Raw genomic sequence first — 18038 nt, 5'->3', positions numbered from 1 at the left:
GGTGCAGTGGTTAAGAATCCACCTGCCAATGCAGGGGACATGGGTTCGAGCCCTGATCCGGGAAGATCCCACATGCCGCGGAGCAACAAAGCCCGTGCGCCACAACTACTGAGCCCGCATGCCACAACTACTGAAGCCCATGTGCCTAGAGCCCGTGCTTTGCAACAAGAGAAGCCACCACAATGAGAAGCCCGCACACCGCAACGAAGAGTAGCCCCTGCTCGCCACAACTAGAGGAAGCCCGCGCGCAGAAACAAAGACCCAACACAGCCAAAAATAAATAAATAAATTATAAATAAATAAATTTAAAACAATCATTCACCTAGCTTAGGGGAAAAAAAGTACTTGTCTTCCTTGACATAAGGTCACAGCGTAATTATTCATTCTGATTTCTGTCAAGTAAAAATGTGTTGTCAGATGCAAAAATAGTTTAAATTTTTTTAACAAGTAATAAAACACTGAAATAAAAAGAAGAAAAAAGGAATTATCTTGTAAACTTTTAATCTACTGTTGCACTTACCATGTTCCCTTTATCACCAAAAGATTGGTCAAGAGAAATGAAATCTAGTAGGAAATCAAGGTTGATCACCACTAACTAGGCATGTGAGCAGAGCTGTACAGAGGGCTCAGTAAACACCAATAATGACCATCCCGTAGCTGTTATCATGGTAAGAAGCACAATAAATGTCACCATGGTCCAGATGAACTGTGACGCAGAGAACATAACAAACGTTCCCTGGCTTTTTAGTTATTCCACATCTGTCCTTTTTGAAAGTAAAATTACTATGGACAAAATTAACACAATGTTTGTAAACTCAGCTTTCCTGGAGCTGAACAGAAAACACGCGTGAAGTCAAAGGCAACCCATGTCCAAAATGGATAAAACACTTGTGACAGCAAACAGTCTGGCCCCCCGAATACCCACCGATTACCCTACAATTAGGGCTGACTCTTCGTATCAGGAGAGCCTTGGTAAAGACTTAAGGAAGTGAAGAGAAGAAACTGGTCCCCCATCTCTGTCACTTACTATAATTTCATTTGCCTGTTTCTCTCCCTTTTCCAAAAAATTCAAATCTTAACTCCCAAGAGCTGTGTCTGCTGCTGGAGGCATCTGCAGAGAATGACCATTCGAACGCTGACTGGATCTGGTGAGCGTCTACTACCTGCCATGCCAAATAAAACAGTCACGATGTCTTTATTAGTGAGCTGTCTCTTTTAAAGATTCATGTCTTGCAAAAGCAAACGAATTAGAACTAAGAATACAAAAACAATGAGTCTCATTTTAAAGATGCTCTGGAAACAGCTGTAAGCTAGAGAAACACACCCCCTCACCTTTCACACCCACACCCCACAGGACTCAGGTTTGGTTTCTGTTCTGAAAATTCCTCGTTGTGAGATACCATCATAAAATCTGTTTAACTCAGTCTTAATCAGCCAGAAAAGTGTCCTGACCTCATCTGAAACCACTGTGCTATCTCATTTAGCCTGTTCTGTGCTTTCCCCTCTCATGTATAATTACACGTCAGGCAGGCAAGTGTTTCAGCATGAGGCACGACCCTTCCCTTCAAGGTCTGCAAATACGGCCCTTCTCACAGGGCACCTGTCACCTGTGGGGCTCTATAGGTGCCAAGCGACGACTGTTCGTTTTTTTAAAGAAAAGATGAAAAGGAAATTACCTAGCAGTAACAGCATCAAACTTGTCTACACTTAGAGGGGACGCAAAATGAATCCGAGATCTTGCTTGCAGACACACTGGCGATGAAGCTGGCTAACAGAAGACTGATTAGTGTAATAATTATTATTGTTCATATTACCTACGACTAATACTGAGACTTGATTCTGTCTAGTGGTCCTCAAGCTTTAACGTACACATGAGTCCCCTGGAATGCGAAGTAAAAATGCATGTTTCCAGGCTCTACCCATCCCGCCAACACCCCAGAACCTGATCAAGGGTGGGAGAACCATCACGATGCCGTCTAAACAAACATTCCAGGGGATTCTTATGCGTGGGGGCTTGTCAAGTTGAAAAACCATGAGAAAAACTGCCTAGAACTCAAGCCCCAACTGGAACAAATGGCAGGGGAAAAAAACCCCAAAAAACGACAACTCTGTCAACTGTCGATACAACGTTTCATTCGCTAATGGCATTTAAATTTTTCTCAAATAGTTGTTTTATGTTTTAAAACTATGAGCTAAGGAGTTCCATCAAGGGTTGTTGAAACAATAAAAGGTGAATCTTGGAATAACTCTAACTGACCATTTCCAAGTAACTTTAGTCCTGTATCACCAGTAACAGGTAGAGAAGAGAAGCCTAAAGATTAAAGGGGTACATCTAGCAAAACAGGACTTGCCAATCTCTCCCATCACCAAAATGACACTTAGAGACGACCTGCAAGTGTCAGACGGAGCTAAGAACTCCAACGGACAAATGATTTGTGACACCAGCACCTCCCCGCGCTACAGCTGGCAAGATGAAGCCCAGAAGTGCGGCCCTCTGCAAAGCTCCTGTTCTGATTTCATCCACAGGGACGCAATGAATCAAGGCAAACGAAACAAAACAAGCAAACAAAATATAAACAGTCCATCATAAAATGATCGATGCGCCGTGCGATCAGAAAGAAGGACCCTGAAGCCATCGAGACCGTCCGGCCCTGCCGCCCACTCCTCCCCGGCTAAACCAAAAGGTCCCGTGCAGCCTGGGGACGAGAGGCCTACGTAACCTGCTCCCACGCTCTCCCGCCTGCCTTGCCTCTACTCCTCAGCCCAACCCCCCTCCTGGGCGGCACCTGCCCACCTTCTAAGTCACCCCACACCCCGAAGGAACGGCTCCAACACCACTTCCTCAAAAGGTCTTCTCACTTACTGTTTCCCACACTCCAAAATGCGTGTTCAAATTTAGCCTGTTCTGTGCTTTTTCTCTGTCGATTTCTCATCCCTGAGCTTCCTAGGGGTCTCCCTCCACCTGCACGGGGGGCTGCAGCTCGTGGGAACGGAGACCAAGATACACCTCCACTTATAACCCTCAGTTCCTGGACCAGAGGAAGCCCAGCCCCACTAGCCAGCACCTGGAAGCAGCAGTTTGTTGCCGAGCAAAGAGCAAAGGTTTGGGAACACACGTTCTTTCACACCAGCCATGCGGTCCTGGTGACGTCAGCCCCTGGGGTTCTGGTTCCCCGACCGTAAAACGGGGATATTAGTCCCTCTTCACAACGTCACTCTGATGTAATGACACGGTACGTATCAAGCACCTTGCAGAGCAGGGACATAAAACACTGCTTCTCTTCCTCTCTTTCCCTCCCTCACAACCCACCCTGAAAGGGTCAGCCTACACCTTTACTCTCTGCTCCGAACCCCAGCAGATCCTGGGCTTCAGACTGCGCCCTGCTCAGCCGTCCTCCACCTTTTCCTCCACATAGACCTCAAGGCCTTTGAAAAAACTTGCTGTTCCCACTCCTAAAGGGTACCTTCTGCCTAGGAAACGCATCACTCGCCCTTTGAATTCCAGATTAACGACCACTTCCTCTGAGAAACGTTTCCGTATCTTCCAAATAAAGTGAGTCCCTCTGTCCTGGGTTCCCAGACACTCTGGATTTGCTCACACGAAGCAGAGCGACATCATTTACCTCGGAAGCCTTCTCCCGTTAGCTCTTAAACTCCTCTAGCGCCCCAGTACCCCCAGCAGACACACTAGATATGGCTCGACTGGCACTCAGACATTTTATTAACCAATGTATTAACAGCTGAATAGACACCAACTCAGATATGGTGTTAAAATGACTGAAAGTCAAAGACGTGAGTTTCAATTTACCAGGGACTGGAGAAATGAAGCGAGGCTTAAAGAACGTCTTCAGCAATACCCTAGAGGTGCACAGGGTGGCAGTGTCTCCCCACGAAAGGGCTGCGTGTGCAGCTGCGCGGTCCCCGTTAACGAAGCCGGGGGAGAATGAATACGAGGGACCGAGTCCAAGTTGACAAGGGGGCTGGGGGCTGAAAGGATAGTAAGATAATACATCACAAGAAAACAAATTAAGTCAGCAAAGGCGATTATGCGAGCGCAAAAAAGCAACTTGGGAAAAAGCTACTTTATTCAGTTGTTAATACAACGTGAAAACTTAAGTGGAGCCCAGTTGGCTAAAAGGCTGCGGGGGGGTGGGGGGAAAGGCGGGGGAGGGGCTCTGGGCAAGGGCACACGTGTCCTAGTGGACGCGGAGCTGACCCCCACCTCCTGCCGGCCACAAACCGACACCTAACCCACGTCTCTGCGCGTGTGTTTGCAGGGGGGCGGGTGAGTCAGCCAACAGAAACTGAAGGAATGGTCCCCATGCAAGAAAACCCAAACAGTCTGGGACCAGAAATCGGTGCCCAAGGAGGGCGTCGCGGGTACGGGAAGGAGTTCCTCCCGGTGAGCAGATGAGGGGCAGCACGGCACTGGCACGGCACAAGGGCCTGGGGTAGAGAGCACCCTGCGGCGCTGCATATGGGAGACAGCGACAGCGGCAGCAGGGCCCGGAGACGCACGAGGCGGCAACCGCGTGGGAACAACGGCGGGCAATACGGGCGGAAACGCCCAGAAACGGTGGAGAGGACGCCCACTCAGGGAGAGATGGGGGCACGCAGCCGCGTGGGCCAACACGCGTCAGGACTCGGGGAGTTTTAGAAAGAGAGGCTGCATTCTATTATATATACGACCCAGATGCCACGCCACGTCCAAACGACAAAGCCGGCGGCACCTGGGAGAGATGGGAACGGGATTCTAACCACCCGGGCCTACCGGCTCCACATCTCGAGCTAAGAAGCCCGATGGGCAATAAAACGAGGACCATACAAAGTTCCACGAAGTAAGTGGAGCCCGCTAGCAAGGAACCCAGAGGGACAGCCCCCCGTGACCACGGCTAGGAGAGCACCCGTCTCTTTCCCTGTATCTGCTGTCCCAGCAGTGTCATCCAACGGAAGGATAAAACCAGAAAACAGAAAGTCCGCCTAAATTTCTCCCTCCACACAACCCCCACCCCATTCTGTGGGCTCCGCTCGGAAGCCTCTGCTGAAGTTCACGGCCTCGCTCTTGGCCCCCTACACTGTTACTAGACTCCTCTCACCGGCACAGACTTGTACTCTCAAATGTACAGTTATGCCGATAACCAAAGCAGGAAGAATTTTACCTGTTGACAATAAGTTACCCTCTACCCCTTTCCTGGGAATCCAGCAGTTGATTCAGTAGGACGTGGCGAGGCCCTTGGGACAGAAGCCTGTCTAGCCCTCTTCCCACCCTAACGGCTACTGCAATGGATCCGAGCCGGATTTCCTATGAACGAAGTGTTCCAGGGCTTAAAACAGAAGTCCTAACAATGGCCACCTTCCAAGATGCAGATGGCTTTTCAGATACACAATAACTGTACTCTTTTTCACAAATACATGACATCACTTCTGCTACTGGGTTTATCAAAAAGTTTAATAATTGTTTTTCTTGCTCCTCTGATGGGGCTCTAAGCTTTAAGCTCAAAGACAGAACATGTCTTATGTATTTCTGTACGGCCAACGGCACAAAGTAAGCTCACAAGAAAAGTTAATGCAACATGGCAAGTGTGGGCCCTGACAACACCAGGTCACGGTCAAAAGAAAGGTGAAGTGCACACACCAGCAGGATGTACTCAGGCATGAAGTGTAGAACGTATGATAGAAAGAGCTCTATGGAGAGTTAAAATGTACATTTCTGACGTACAGAATAGCAATACTGTACTATAAAATTATGCACTTCATAATATTTCATCACAAATTCTCACACTTATGAAAACAACACATTTTAAAAGTGGAGGGTAACTTTTTGTTCCATTTCCTGAAAGTTCTAAATTGTAAGGAAGTTACTTCACTTTTATCACTTAAAACTCTGAAGGAGAAAAGCTTCATTTTAACATTAAGTTTTTCAGAAAGTTCTTAGCCTCCTCTCAATAAATTATAGGGGCTAGACCAACAAACAGGATAAATCAGTAACATCAATAAAAACTCCAAGAACTGATGGAAATACTGAGGCTATTTCAGCTTTATTTTGAAAATATTAAAGTATTTTGAGAATATTTTTGTTTTGAAAAAGTTAATATTTTGAAAATATAGGGGATAAGTGGACATAATTTTTTTAACTGTGATAATTCACTTAACAAGCAGAGGGAACAATATAAAGAACAATACTAAAGAATTAAGCCAAAGATTCTATAGACTCACTGTGCAGTCTTTCTTAAATTTATAAAATCCATTTTAAAAATGAAATGAGGGAGTGATGTCTTGGGAGTTATGAAGTTACTCAATAAACTTATTTTTGAATGAAAGAAAAAAACTCACTACAGATTACATACATATGGCAATCCATCAGTCAATGATTCAGCTAGACTGAGGGCAGAGGGCTACACCCAAGGGCTTGACAACTTCTCAAATTTAAGACAGCAGCCAAAATGAACTCTTCTGAAAACTACCAATGGGTCACGAAATTAATTCACAAATCTGCATCTTTCAGTTACACACTGCAGTTTCATTTGCACGACAAACCTGTCCCTCTTCTACAGAAAACTGGCACCCGAATTGCTAAAGAGAACTCAGACATCCGGAGACTGACCAAATTCACACCAAATCCGCCCACCCACTGCCAAGGTCCCGGGTGATGGGAATGGCACTACCAGCTCACAAGCACCGTGACCCGCAATGACCAGAAAGCATAGGGAGCGAGCTACATGTTACTATAAACACCTATAGTTAAGAGGAGTTCAGAGGTTTTTATTCACTGAGTAGTTTCACAGAGAATTGATAGGAAGAACCGAACACCTAACCTGCAGTCGGCTGTTTTACCCAGAAGTCAGGCCATAAAGAAGGTCTCTTCCTGCTGATCTAGCAAAGGAATATATCCCTTGAAATAAATGCAAAAAATAACAACAGAGAACAGACAAGATGCAAATGTCTATGCTGGGCACGGCACATGTAAATCTGAACTAAACACAGTCCCTGCCCTGATGGAGTTTACAGACTAAATACATTTGTTAATGTTTTTATTTTACTACTCTTTCACTCACCACAAAAATAAAACATTTTCATTCAAAGACTAACAGTAAATATAAAAATATCATTATTGGCAAGAAAGCTTCAAGTATCGCCATATGTACGTAAAACAATCTTAAGTCTATTTGTGGGTATGCGCGTATCCACGCGTGCCTATTTGAATTGTCATCCTTACACAGAGCACACGTGTACATCACAACACACCAAGCTCAGGGCTGAGCACCTTTATCCTACAAGTCTGTGCAAAGGCTGTCTTTAGAGGTGTCATGCCTTCAAGTCAACGAAAACCTCAGGTTTCACCTTTTCCTTATACACACGCACAAGCACAGTAAACTTATGGAAACATGGACACTCCAAATAGTGGTTATATATTGCTGGGGAAGAAAGGAAGGCAGATTTGAAGTATTTTGTCTCCTGAGGGAAAATAAAAAAAAAAAAACAAAGCAACCTAGGTAGTAGATAGTGCTTTTGTAAAACTTTTCTTAAAAGACTACGATGTAGATGGCATCCCTGGTGGTGCAGTGGTTAAGAATCCGCCTGCCAATGCAGGCGACACGGGTTCAAGCCCTGGTCCGGGAAGATCCCACATGCCGTGGAGCAACTAAGCCCATGCGCCACAACTACTGAGCCCGTGAGCCACAGCTACTGAGCCCGCATGCCACAACTACTGAGCCCAGGGGCCTAGAGCCCATGCTCCGCAACGAGAAGCCACCGCAATGAGAAGCCCGTGCACCGCAACCAAGAGTAGCCCTCACTTGCTGCAACCGGAGAAAGCCCGCGCGCGGCAACAAAGACCCAACTCGGCCAAAAATAAATAAATTAAATAAATTAATTAAAAGTAATAAAAAATTAAAAATATTAAAATAAAAAGACTACGATGTAAAAGTAAATAAAAGCTTGGCCACATCCGAAAGGAGAAAGCAGTACAATAACTGGGTATGGGCCAGAGCCCAGGAGAGCTTCCTAAGGACGGAGACATGGCACCTCGCCCTGTGTGGGAAACAGGGCGGGACCCCGGGGGTAGGAACAGCAACACTGCAGGGAGGGCAGCTCTCCCTCCAGGAGGGGAAGGGACAGGAGCACAGGCAGCTCTGAGCCCAGATGGGCCACTGGAGGAGGAGGGGCACGCGGAGCGGACAGGGCGCGCTGCGGTGGAAACAGGAAACCCAGCCGTGGAGTGAAGAGACCGGTAAGTGCAGGCAGAGGGGCAGCTGGGCCGGAGGTTCAGAGGTTACAGATTTCAGTGAAAATGCCTGAAAAGACTCCACGAGCCTCCACGCAGCTTCCTCTGAAAAAGGAACGATTTCCTCTCCTGCAATAAGGGGAGATAAACCCCGTAACAAAGTGCTCTGAAAACTCTTCTGGAAACCAAAGCATTCAGTCCGACCCGTGCGTGGCAATCGGGCCCACGGTTCAGGGACACCCGTGTTTAGAGAGCGGCTGTGTGTGCAGGCGTAAAAAAGATATATCTGAATGGTTGAATTTCTGATCTAAAGGTTTTTAGCACTTTACATGTAACTATATATTAAACTGAAATGGTGAGGATGGCTGGCCATTAAAGAGAAAGTAAGGAGAAGGAACGCACTTGTTTATCTCCTTTCTTAAATTCTCTAAAATAAGTGCCTCAGGTGAAATGAGTATTATCTCACTTAGTATTTCCAAGCTAGCAAAATACCCAGCATCTAATAGATAGCAAATGAAAGAAAGGCAGAAATTACCTGATGTTCCTGTCCACTGTGTAAAGCTCAACTAATCGTACCTAATTAAATGGGCAAGTCTACACTTCAAAAATTCCGTTTTATCAGAACCACAGCTCTCTCCTGAATCACAATATAATTTTAAAGGGCATACTGTTTGTCATACCGTTCCTGTTAAAACAGTAACACCAGGGGAATTAGAACAGTGCTGTCATCATTCCTTCCTAAAGAAAGTTTAAAGCAGCTAAAACATTGGGAGAACAAAACGTAAATTACCAAAACAGTGAATGGAGTGAGAACGCTGCCCGCGGCTGACATTTCTGTGCGCCGACCACGTGCGCCCTGCTCTACCTCCTTCACACCGAGCCCTGCATCTCAGCCTCACGCCAGCCGGAAACACTGAACCCTGTGATCACTGTGTCCCCACTTTACAGGTAATAAAAAGGAGGCACAGAGGTGGATCAGAAAAGTACTATATTTACCTGGTGAAATTACTGGAATCATAGACTCGGAAGTCACCAGCACGCAAACATAATGAGGAAAATGAATACTCATCTCTTGGTCATAAAACAAAATTCTGAAAGTCTTTGATATTCCAACTGCACTGTTGTTCTCCAGGCTCAAGCACAGACAAGTCATTCCCCCCAAGAGGTAATGACAACAGGTCCCCAAAAAGAGGGGTGGTATTACTAAGTTATTGCAGATTTATATACACCCCAAATACAAGTGTTCTTTAATTTTCAAAACCGCGCTTACACCGACTGCTCAGAGCAGAGACAAGTCTGTTCAAGGATCACAGAGGAAAATCCTCCCACTACCCTTCAATACAAGCTTGGTCAAATACTAGGAATCTGACTGAGGGTATCTGCACTTAGTCTCTGAAGTTTTGGTCATAGGAAATCATGATCTACCAAATACCCATAGATTCTTCATTGCTTAGGAACACTGCCACCTCATTCTAATTAGTCCAAAACAAACAATTACCACAGTCAACTCTTGCTGCAAACTCCTGAATGCATTCAATTTAGGATTCTCCAAGTCACGGCTTTGCATGATTCGCAGGGCTCCTATTCACTGCCTAAACTGACTTTAAAAAGAGAAAGCAAATATGTCTAAAACACTGCAATCTACCTTCCATTTAAATGAACAATAAATGGTAATTGTCAGGAAGCCGGCACAATGTGGGCAGAAGTGCTGGTGGGTTTCAGGGGCCGCCACCACCCCTTGGGGAGGCCACCCCAGGGAGAGATGCAGTCCTCGCGCCTGCATGCACACAGCATCATTTTCTACAGAGGCATGAAGAAGGCTGGGAAATGCTGCTGTGTGGGGGGCAGCTAGGGCTGCAGAGTCACCAGGTCTGGGCACAAGTCCAGATCCCGAGTTGAGCAGCGACACAAGCCTCAGCACCTCATATCTAAAACGGGGGTGATGAAAGATCTACCTGCAAGATGGCTGCAAGGAGGAATTAAATCAATGCACACAGAGCACGGATTCGAGTGTGTGGGACGGACGAAGGGCTTGTTACACGTTTGCTATTGCCTCGTCTTCAACACGGCCCAAACCATGTTTCAGAGGGAAAGGACAAAGTAAGAGAAAGCTGACGCTGACTGCCGCTGCACTGCTAAAATACACGTCAGTAATATTCATCAGAGATTGCCAACCCTGACAGGTGTACACCCGTTAAACGGATAGCTTTTAATTGCTCCTGAAAGAGGACAAATAGTCTTAAGTTATTTACATCATGATTCCTTCAAGGATAAATATGTTAAGGGCATTGGCCCCTGGTGTGAGTTTTCTCATTACCATTTATGTCTGGGTTATTTACTGCTCTTCTCTATTGCGTGTATATCCTCTGAAGCCCTAGATGGATACTGACAGCCAAGAACCATCCTGCATCAGATCCACCCATATCTTCTAAAATCCATCCGTGACGGCCCCGTTCCTCCATCTGCCCAAGTTCAAGCACTGTCACCTCAGATGACTGCAATTCTCTCCTAACAGATTTCCCTGCCCGTCCACTCAACCTAATCCACCCTTTGAGGGGATGTGTGGGGCTGGGAGGCGTCTGGTCACATCATTTTCCTGCTTGAAAACTGGCCGCCTACCTACAGACTAAAAGAGACTTAAGAAAGATAAACAACCAATAAACAACCCGTACCAAAAAAAATTTGAGACAAAGAAATTTGATTATTTTCATGATATGAAAATTATTTCTTAAGGTTTGATGATAATATTGTGGTTAAGTGTTTTTTTTTTAAGTCTATCTTTTAAAGATAAAAACACATATCAAAACAATGATGGCTGAATTGATATGTCTGGATTTACTTCAAAATAATCCACCGGAGGTGGAGGAAGAGATGAAACATCATTGCTTGTCAGTCGACAACGTGGCAAGGTGAGTCCACGGGGGCCCGTTTTACTACTGTCGCTAATACTGTGAACATCTGTAATTTTCCAGAATAAGATGTAATTGAGGAGGAAAAGCACTTATTTCCAGTCGTCTAAAGAATTGAGGATGACTTTTTCAACAACACATTCACACGCAAGTGTGACTGTGGCCTGCCCCTTCTCCTGACTCCACACACCCCACGCCATGTGCTCTAAACTGGCCGCACTGTTCAACACGTGACGCCAGGCCCCTCCCGCTCTGTCCTCCTGCCAAGAAAGTCCCACGAGACCACCAGACATGCTAGGAGATCCAGGGCAAAGGGCCCCTTCTCCGAGACCCTCCCCTGCACCCCTCCTGTACAAACCTATAGTCTCAACTATTCTGGTGGGTTAGTTTTCATTGTTGTTGCTTTCCTTTTTTCTATTTCTACCTCCCTCAAAAGATTATAGCCACCCTAAGGGCAGAAGCTGTATTTTATTTATTTCATTAAAGATTGCCTATAATATGCATGGAAAATAGTAATTACTGAGTGAGTGCCTTGAAAAACAGGAAGGAAGGTCAACAGAACAACCGTCATTCACAGCAAACATTAACAAAACAATATGTCTAGTAAATCAGAGCTTAAGTGTCCGTAACACACCAATATTTATCTACTGAATGTTTATCACATTGCTTAAAAAATTAGTTGCCATTTTTTCAAGGAGTACGTTACAGATCTTAAAAGGAACATCAATATGATTTAAAGAAGAAACTTTCCTTTGGAAAGACTCTACACTATTTCTCATTTCATAAAAGTCAAAATACTCCATAATGTGAAATACTATCTCCAGCCACACGTGAGTAACATATAGATGCTGATGTGAACTTATCAGCAAAGGACTGAAATAGTTGAAATGCTTCACCTTTCTAAATTATGCAATAAAAGTTAATGCAAAATTAAGGCAGTGCTGACTTGACAAGGTGCCCCTAGTACTTCTTTGATACTTTAAGGACATCATCTAGCCACTGCATTACACATCGTGCAAAGACAAAGGAAACACCTACTAGTATAAAACTTCATTGGCTTCATGTCTTTCATATCTCACAGTTTCACACATTAACCTGTAAAACAAAAAATAAAGACACGAGTTCATCGTTTGTCATGAAAAAACATACTAATAGTTTAAAAACGTAAATGAGACATTATGTAGAAAATTAACATTACTTTTATGAATTGTCACATTCATTGGCCTCAAGATAAATATCTGTGGTGCCTAGGTTAACAAAATAAAGTGAAATCTGGTAAAGAGATGCTAGAAAAGAAACATTTTGTTAGATGTCAGCTTCACCTAGTTTATTTCATAGGGAACAAAACTGTATGTGTTTCATACTTTGTAAATGACATGCGGACAAATTAATGTTCTCCAGGGTAAACAGAAAATGAGAGAGAACCTGAAAATTAGAAAGGAAAACCTACTAACTTAAAAAGTGATAACATAATTCACAGTTTAACATTAATGTTACTTAACAGTATGGAATTTCAGACAAAAGTAGGCTTTTATTAAAGTGCGTATTTTTGTGACTAAGGACTAAATGAATGCTTTACAACTTAAAGATTTATTGACTTCAAATGATTCATCCCTGAGGAAAATAAACTATGAAAATTATAGAAAACATGAATAAATGTTTAAATATTCAAAATTACCTCAAGAGCAGCATCTTCAAAAAGCATCTTATTATATTAAGCCCATGTAAAATTTCCCAAAAGTTACAGAAATGCGAAGGAGAAAAGGATTATTTCTTCTTAAGAAGGAACTAGGAAATAGAAAAGGCTGGCTGTAAAAGTGACTGTTTCGGGCTTCCCTGGTGGCACAGTGGTTGAGAGTCCGCCTGCCGATGCAGGGGACACGGGTTCGAGCCCCGGTCCGGGAAGATCCCACATGCCGCAGAGCGGCTGGGCCCGTGAGCCATGGCCGCTAAGCCTGCGCGTCCAGAGCCTGTGCTCCGCAACGGGAGAAGCCACAGCAGTGAGAGGCCCACGTACCGCAAAAAAAAAAAAAAAAAAATTGACTGTTTCAACAGCAGTGCCATTTCGGTCAGCGGGGCTACCAGTCCCCATCTGTGAAAACACTGGGATCAACACACATCCATCTTTCCGCTGTTTGCACGCTCCTGATTTTTCACTTGAAAACGACCCTCCTGGGTTCTCTTTTGCCTTGAGGCAGCACCCTGCTTCAAAGGCCCCCTCAGCCTCTCAATCCCTTACCCGAAACTTCCACTTAACTCCAGAAGGTAGCATCGAACCTTGAATACACATCATTAAACAAAGTTTTAATAGACTGCATCGGACCAATTCTTCCTAGGAAAGGACGAGAGACACAAGGAATGGGTCTAAAAATACCGGGTGTTTAAATTATGTAACCGACTCTGCCCTGTTTCCTGTTACACCCTTTTCACTGGATCCTGGTCCTTCTACGGTTGACCCTGTACTCCTGCAGGCTCACCCCTCCCACACCATCATCCGTTTCCCCCTCTCTCCTAAATCGCTTCCTTAATACACAAACACACCTTATGCGGACCGCCCACTGTGTGGGGAAGGAGACATGCTTGGCCCCATATCCGCCTCCAGCTACCATCCATACTCCGCTTTTCCCGCAACAGAAATTCTCCTTTTAGAGCTGTCTACGGGAATACACCGTCTCCATTCTCTCGCCCTCCTCCCTCTCCTCCATCACTGGGTCCCTGAAACTCAACAAAAAGGGGGGTCGGGGGGAGCTGCTGGCGGCCTAGTGTGTAGGACTCCGCGCTTCCACGGACAGGGCCTGGGTTCAATCCCTGGTTGGGGAACTGAGCTCCCACAAGCCGTGCGGCCAAAAAACAAAAACAACTCTGAGAGCTGTCAGCTTCCTCTGTGTTATCTAAATCTTTTCTGACCTTGTATTAATGCCACTTCTCAGCAACACATGATGACTCCCTTTTCCTTACAGCATTTTCTGCTCTAAGTCTCCTGGTTTTCCTCTTATTCGTCATTTTTTCAGTCTCCTTTGGACTCTCTGCCCCTCTCACTCCTCTACCTGACTCGAAATGCATCGCCTCCAGGGGCTGTCCGCCCTCTTCTCCTCTGCACCATGTAACCTCATCCAGTCTGTGATTTATTTTTTTTTTTTGCGGTACGTGGGCCTCTCACTGCTGTGGCCTCTTCCGTTGCGGAGCACAGGCTCCGGACGCGCAGGCTCAGCGGCCATGGCTCACGGGCCCAGCTGCTCCACGGCATGTGGGATCCTCCCGGACAGGGGCACGAACCCGTGTCCCCTGCATTGGCAGGCGGACTCTCAACCACTGCGCCACCAGGGAAGCCCCAGTCTGTGATTTTTAATGTAATCCGTAAGCTGATGCTCCAAAGCCATGCCCCACACCTAACCTCTCACCGTGACACCACGCATCCAAATGCCTACTCAGTGGAATAACCGCTCCATGTTCAAAATGTTCAACAGCTCTTAAATTCCTTCCCCCCAAATCTGCTCTCCCACAGTCAGAACCCAATCGTCTAGGCCAAAACCTTGGAGTCGCCATCCTTGACTCTCCTCCCTCTCCTTCAAATCCCATCTTTCCGCCACGTCCTGTTTCCAAAATCCACCCTCCCAGGTAGACCACGTTCACCACCTGCCGGTGAAAACCCAGTCTCAGCCACCATCCCACTGTCATCTCCTACCAGGACCACACAGGTAGATTCTGAGTCCGTTCTGCACACCTGTTGTCCATTCTCCAGACATGACGTCACATCACCTCGCACCTGCTCTTTTTAAAATTTATTTACTTATTTATTTATCTATCTATTTATGTTGGCTGCATAGGGTCTTAGTCACAGCACGCGGGATCTTTCTTCCTTGCGGTGTGCGGGCTTCTATGTCACACCTGCTCTTAATCTCCACTGCCTTTACATGAAAATCCAAACTCCTATCCTTGAATACGCAGCCCTGCGCTGCTGACTACACTTAGCATCCTATAGTTACTCTCCCACGGCCCCTGCCTGTTCCCACCGTGGGCATCGGGGGCCCAAAGGCACTGCAGGGCTCTCCGCACAGCTGAGCCAACCCAAGTGTTCCCTCCTTTCAGCCACAAAGTCAAAGCAGCCGAGCGTCCATTCTTACCATGCCCGACATGCTAACATCTAAATCCTGTCTGCCCCACTAGGAACAGCAGGGGCTTGGTCTAGTTCACTGCTGTTTCTTCATGGCCTGCCTGGATGTCTAGCAGGTAGTAGGACTGCACTGGATAACTGCTGACTGCATAAAAGAACTAACCTAGCGCCACGAGAAAATCACGATAAAATCGTCTATAGGACAATGTTCTAAATAAATGGAAACAGTACCAAAATGTTTTTTTTTTCTTTAAACATTGTTAAGGAATGTTTCATCAAAAGCATACTGATCTTCCCTGAATTCCTAAAGAATATACTAGCCAGATTTTAGTTGTTCCTTAAGGTCTAAAACTGCCTGTATAATAATAATTACGCTCATCCATAATGCTAAAGAATATACATGTATACAAACTCACATACATATAACCATATATATGTTATACTGTATATAGGTAGTGTACATATATATATACATGTATACGCACATACATATAACCATATATGTTATACTATATATGTGTAGTGTGTATATATATGTATACACACACAACCATATGTTATACTATATATACGTGGTGTGTATGTATATGTACACACACAACCATATGTTATACTGTATATATGTAGTGTGTATATATGTACACACACATAACCATATATGTTATAGTATATATACACATGTAGTGTGTATATATGTATATACACATATAACCATATATATGTTATACTATATATGTAGTGTGTGTATATATACGTATACACACAACATATATATACTATATACATAGTGTGTATATATGTATACACACATATAACCATATATATGTTATACTATATGTATGTAGTGTGTATACATATGTGTACACACACATAACCACACATATGTTATACTATATATGTGTAGTATGTATAGACGTATAAACACACACACACATAACTCAGCAGGCTCTTGCTTCCCACACTGAGTGGCCCCAGTCACTCTGCTCTTTACAGATTCTTGGCCTCCACTCCCACTGGACCTTCCTCCTCCTCTCTGCAAATATGCTGCTTCTGACCCACCTGTATGAAGGGAGTAAACCTTAGAAAAATAATGCTGTGTGGAAAAGACGTACAGTATGTCAGTGAGGACCCGGAAACCTTTCCATTGTATAGAGTGTGTGATCTTACAGCAACACAGCCAATTAACTGCACGTCACCAACTGCTCAGGATCAACGCGCTGCTTGCATACGGACAGCCCCGCGGTGCACAAAGTGAGGCTCCCAAAGTGGAAAGCCCCCCCCTTCCTAGCAGACCAGTGTTCCACTGCCCAGCACTCAATAAACAGACCTGGACAACCTTGAGGAAGAGCTTTTTTTTTGCTAAAATTGGATAACTGCATTGTGTGGAAGTCTTAACTCTTCTCTACTAATCCCAGGGGTAAAATTTTATTTATAAAACTCAAAGGAAATAACTTCTCTAAATTAAGACAAGACGTACTTTTCCCAGAAAGGGTAGTTATTACAAAGCAGTTTATCCAAGTCATCGAGTTTATCTGTGCTTCTTTTCTTGCTATTATTCATTCTGCTATCCTGATCTTCTTCTAAAAAAGGACTCAAGTTAGTTGATGTCTTGCATAAATATGAGAAACAAACGACTTTTTGACACAAGCAGAACAAGAGACACATCTTAAAGGTGACTCCTTGTAAGTTCATGCCAACAAAGTTGAACAGTCTCCAAAATAGACTTCTTTAAGGTCTAAGTCTGCTAAGCTATACTGTTGAAGTTGTCAGTTGTTTCTAACCAAAATTTACTTGTGAAATAGCAGAAAATGGTTAGTGGGCGTACAGGGCTTTATTGTATTACCTCTACTTTCGTAATCTTAAAAATATTCGTAAGATGTATTAAAATTTTCCTTTTTCTATTGCACCAAATTACTATTACCTAAGTAATTTTATAACTACATATACTATAGACACACATTATATAATTGATATATCTGAATATTATTGAAATATTATCCATGTGTAGTCATATGCATATGGCAATGTGACACTTATATTTTCATATTAATTAATTCATTTGCGTTTGCAGGTTAACTGCATTCAATTAAACAGACAATTGGCACTATAATTTTTTCCTAGGATAGCTGTCATCAAAAAACATAAAATGAAATTTACACACTTTAGAAATTATCCTTGCTTTAATTTGAGCCATCTTCCAAATTCCCAATGGTTTCGCTCTTTCTAATAAAACTTTAATTTAAATCATTTTCATTACAAATTCAATTTTAGAAGTATTCAATCCTCTTGACACTTTTTTCAATTAACAACTAAATATGAAATTGACATGCTCACAAATTAACTAGTATTTAAAGAGTAAAGGGGAAATACACAGAAAACGTATTCCTTTCATAATTAAAAACTGCTGGTATCAAAAGTAGCTGGAGACAACAAAACTTTCCCATAACGTCCTAGTTGGGGTTTATATGTAATGCGTCTTCCTAAGGTCCTTTATTTTCTATTCCAGTTAATCACTGGATTATACAAGATGTTTCTGATCTTTTAATGTAAGCCCAGATAACCATAAATAAGGTTGCTGTATCACTGCACAAGAGAAGTGGTAAGATTTTTATATGAATGGACTATATAAAAAACAACTATGGTATAAACTGAATTTCCCAGAAAAGGGCAGTCAACTTAATGCAATAAATATGTTATATATAAAGACCTAGAACATACTAAAACAGTGAACTGAATCATTCTTGGAACAGTTAAACACATTCTGGTTTCTTATGTAGCTGAGCGCTAGGAA

General features: G+C 43.9%; 1 protein-coding gene across 6 annotated transcripts in view; it reads right to left on the bottom strand.

The window, feature by feature from the left end:
• The window catches only part of RAPGEF2 (Rap guanine nucleotide exchange factor 2), a 245375-nt gene that overhangs the window by 146187 nt on the left and 81150 nt on the right, over positions 1 to 18038 (bottom strand). For all 6 annotated transcript variants that reach the window (XM_033421514.2, XM_033421520.2, XM_033421515.2 and 3 more), the window contains exon 3: positions 12172 to 12228. In XM_033421514.2, the coding sequence (XP_033277405.1) occupies positions 12172 to 12228 (57 nt within the window). The remainder of the gene's footprint in view (positions 1 to 12171; positions 12229 to 18038) is intronic.

This window comes from Orcinus orca, chromosome 4, assembly GCF_937001465.1.
Source record: "Orcinus orca chromosome 4, mOrcOrc1.1, whole genome shotgun sequence".
NCBI lineage: Eukaryota > Metazoa > Chordata > Mammalia > Artiodactyla > Delphinidae > Orcinus > Orcinus orca.
The sequence above is the reverse complement of the archived record's forward strand: the minus strand, read 5'-3'. Positions and strand labels throughout refer to the sequence as shown.